This window comes from Cebidichthys violaceus, unplaced genomic scaffold (genome assembly GCF_023349555.1).
Source record: "Cebidichthys violaceus isolate CVI_PGR_0920_01 unplaced genomic scaffold, fCebVio1.0.p SCAF_28, whole genome shotgun sequence".
NCBI classification, from domain to species: domain Eukaryota; kingdom Metazoa; phylum Chordata; class Actinopteri; order Perciformes; family Stichaeidae; genus Cebidichthys; species Cebidichthys violaceus.
The window spans coordinates 3,357,501-3,361,379 of NW_027176461.1; the positions used below are offsets into that span (position 1 = coordinate 3,357,501).

At 45.2% G+C, this 3,879-nt stretch overlaps 1 protein-coding gene across 1 annotated transcript in view; it reads left to right on the top strand.

The window, feature by feature from the left end:
- Window positions 1-2,778, top strand: part of LOC137880492 (rho guanine nucleotide exchange factor TIAM2-like) — a gene marked incomplete at its 3' end in the record, with an annotated part of 45,027 nt that extends 42,249 nt beyond the window's left edge. Inside the window, exons 13-15 of the mRNA XM_068721893.1 lie at window positions 23-112; window positions 215-433; window positions 2,582-2,778. Of these exons, the coding sequence (XP_068577994.1) occupies window positions 23-112; window positions 215-433; window positions 2,582-2,778 (506 nt within the window). The remainder of the gene's footprint in view (window positions 1-22; window positions 113-214; window positions 434-2,581) is intronic.
- Window positions 2,779-3,879: the final 1,101 nt, after the last annotated feature.

Below are 3,879 nucleotides of genomic sequence, written 5' to 3' on the forward strand. Positions count from 1 at the left end.
TTGTCTCTCTTCCTCCGACCAGGTTTTGCGGTAACGGGACACATTGACAGCCAGAAAAACAGCAGGATTTTTGTCAGCGAAGTGCTTCCCGATGACCTGGCGTTCAACCAAGGTAATTAAGAATGACACAAATAATAATAACGTGTATCGCACGTGTGATCTATTGGTCTTTGGCCTCCACCTTTTTTTGAAACGTACTCGACTGCGTTGCCAGGCCTGCGTCCAGGTGACGAGATCCTGGTGCTGAACGGCAGGTGTGTGTCGGGCCTCGACCTGACTCTGATCCAGACGCTGTTTGCTGAACAAACCCTGCACCTCAGCCTGAGGCGGGACGGACCTCTGCCGCCGACACTGACCTCCAACCACCAGCCGCTTCCCCTCAATCCCAACCAGGAGGTCCGCAGCAAGCACCACCGCGCAAAGTCCTCCTCAGGTGCTTACATCTGGCGCTGAACCACACACATCCTTGAACCAGCATAAAAGCATGTCCATCTAGTCATTAGTGGGGATGTATTTGTACTAAGAGGCTATAGATTTTACTTAACGGGAACACTTAACAGCACAATTGAAAGTCAAGTTGATAGTGATGCCCTTTAGTTTCAGTTTGTCAGATGGTGAGAGGGAGAAAGAGACGCAAAGACAGAGAGAGAAATTGTAGCTGCTGTGAAATGCTTGGCACACCCATTGATTTAGCCCTTTGTCAGTTCTGTGTACATACTTTATGAAGGCATCAATTTTACAGTTTCCTCAAGCAAGCTGTGTCATTCTTCATGTGAACCGCCTGCCACTGCTCAAAGTTAACACCCTGTCTACCCATCCAGTTTTCTGTTTCGTTCCGTTTTATGTTGCACGTCTTGCATCTTTTTTTCAAAGTTTTCAAATTACTTTTATCCAGTTAGGTCAGTCTTTGTGATGTAGTATTTATCCAAGCCTAAAAGGGACCCGATGGTCAGTTGCTCACATTCATATTAATTAAGCTGAGAACATTTTGTGTCCTAAACCACAAAACGGCACACAGCTCACCACGCTTCCGCTCCTGTTAAGATCTTGTCTTGTTCTCTACTTCCTCAAAAGCGACTCGTTCTCTTTTCACTGTCAAAAATTGACAGAATAAAAAGCAGTAGTAACGGCTCCAGATCAGTCTCACAGTTCTGCGATTCTAGCGGGAGAGGAAAGACCAGAAGGGGCTTTTGACCGCAGACGGCTCATTAGTGCTGTGAATGTATAGTATCCTGTCAGCTTGGTTTAATCTCACTGTGGATCTGAGGTGTCAGAACCGAGCAGTGAATTCATCCATGTCGCTGGACGGAGACAGCTGATGCCCTGCTGGTAGGGACACATTTTGTTTGTTCGAGCCTCACTCTCAGGGTAAAAGGTAAGGGAAATCTAACCCAACCGGAGAAAATTGTCAGTAGTATTATCAAGTTCAGTCAGTATCTGCCCGATACTTGTGCTTTTGCGGGTTCATGACATGCACCCCACTAAATTACCCTTTAACAACCAAAATGTACCTAAACTTTACTACTGACTTTCTCTTCAATATGTGCAGAACATTCAATGCCTTTTTGTTGACTTTTTTTCAGTTTGGAATGAAAAAAAAAAAAGCCAGTATAAACAAAGAGTCGGTTTCAGAGAAAGTATCAAGCCTCATCTTAATGATTGCAATTCATTAGTGTTTCCTGCACTACAGCCGTAATTGAACACAGAGGGATTAATGACTTGAAGGCCTCATTACAGAGAGTGGTGTGATCAAAGGCCCTGCAGTTTACTTCTCGGTCTCTAGAGGGCGTATGATTTCAGGAAGGCTGATGGAGAGGCAGGGAGGTAAAAGCCGACGGTGGGGAATTAAACACTCGTCTGACACAAATTACACAAATTATTTCATGATGGCATTCCTTGAAGGAAACTGTGTGTTATCTGGATTGATTCAGCATCACGGATAAAAGACAAGAGAACCAAACTCGGATATCTTTTGTGACTTTACTCTTATCAGTCAGACATTTTGGTGACGCTGATTGGCATCTCAAAAAGGAGAAGTTCAGCTCCACAGGAGGTCCAGAAGTTTTCTTTTGTTTCCTGCTGTCACATTGGCCCGCCTCCCGGGCTACAATCGACGATAAAGTCTTTTCATGTGCCAACTGCTAGAGAGTTTGTCCTCAGGACCTTGAATTTAAAAAGAAGAAGTCAAAATTTGAAAAGGTTCTCAAAACGCTCAGTTTATCTGATAATGTCCCCCGTCAGGACAGTTTATGTGCAAATATACTTTTTGTTTTGTTTTCTTTTAGTCAAACAAGGAGAGATATAACATAGTCTTTAATTCTGATTGCCAAGTTTTTCTGGGACGACAGAATGCCGTAGCCATTTTTAGAAAGGAGACATATTTTAAGGTCTGCGCGACTGGCAGGCGCCCATGATGGTCTCAGACTATAACTAGCCAGCATTGTTTGTGCATTGTGGTCAGCAGAAACCACCATAGTGCAGATACAGTGATGACGGTGGTGTAAGCGTATAACACTATCGCACACGCATAGCGAAGCTAAACCGGATGTTAAAAATGTCCTCCCTCTCTCTTTCTCTCCAGATGTGTGCACTGCAGCCGATGGTACCGAGTCCCCGGCTGTAGGATTGGAGAACGGTCACTCCCACTGCGCACACAGGCCCGTTCAGCACAGCAAGGTAGGAGAGGCTCGAGTGCGTCTGAGAGCTAAAAAGAAAGTATTTCCATTGTCTCGTAGATATTCCACGTATGGCTCTCTCTCTCTCTCTCTCTCTCTCTCTCTCTCTCTCTCTCTCTCTCTCTCTCTCTCTCTCTCTCTCTCTCTCTCTCTCTCTCTCTCTCTCTCTCCTCCCAGGTTTGTTTGTGTAAATAAAAGTGTGCACATTGTCGTGTGTGTGTGTGTGTTTGTGCCCACTCACAGTGGCAGCTGTGGGGTTGTCAGAAACCAGACTGGCACCAATTCTTAGCATTACCATAATTAGGATACGCCATCATAGCCACCGGTATCAACACAGCTTATTACTGTCATGCAGATAGGATGCAAACTGAGAGAAGGAGCTGTGCCCACTGCTTCCTGCGCGCACACACACACACACACACACACACACACACACACACACACACACACACACACACACACACACACACACACACACACACACACACACACACACACACACAAAACACATACATCCATACATTCACATGGCAGAGTGTATGCCTGCGGGCAAAGCTCAATCTTGAATGCATCTGTGAGATTCACTCAAACATGCATATCTATCTTTTTTTTATTATATTAAAAGCAACAACAGTTTATTTAGTGAATATATTTCAGACCGTCATAAATCTTTCTTGTGACATTTCTTCTGCCTTCATGTTCCTGGCTTTGCTCTTAAACACAACATAGGTGCCCTGCAATCAATGCAACTCTTGTATCGGTTTTAGAGAAATATCTGCTGTATGAATATGCCAAATGGTTGTCCCTAATGATTTATGGCAGATTGCATGCCTATTTCTGTCCTGTCTGTTGTGAATATCCGGTCAGGTTTTTGATATGCAAACCAACTTTATTGAAGTCATTAAACCGAGCATGAGCCTGTCCCGTTGGGAATTACGCCTCAGCGCTGCGGTAATGCAACACCAGAGAGAGCGTGTGTGTGTGTGTGTGTGTGTGTGTGTGTGCGCGCCGGTGTTTAGAGCAGTAATGAGTGTGTGTGGCCATCACAAAGAGCGGTGTGTTAATGATGTAGACATGGCTGGAAGCTTGAGAGCAGATGTGTGTGCGTGTGTGTGTGTGTGTGCGTGTGTGTGTGTGTGCGTGTGTGTGTGTGTGTGTGTGTGTGTGTGTGTGTGTGTGTGTGTGTCCGTCCGCGTTCATGCGT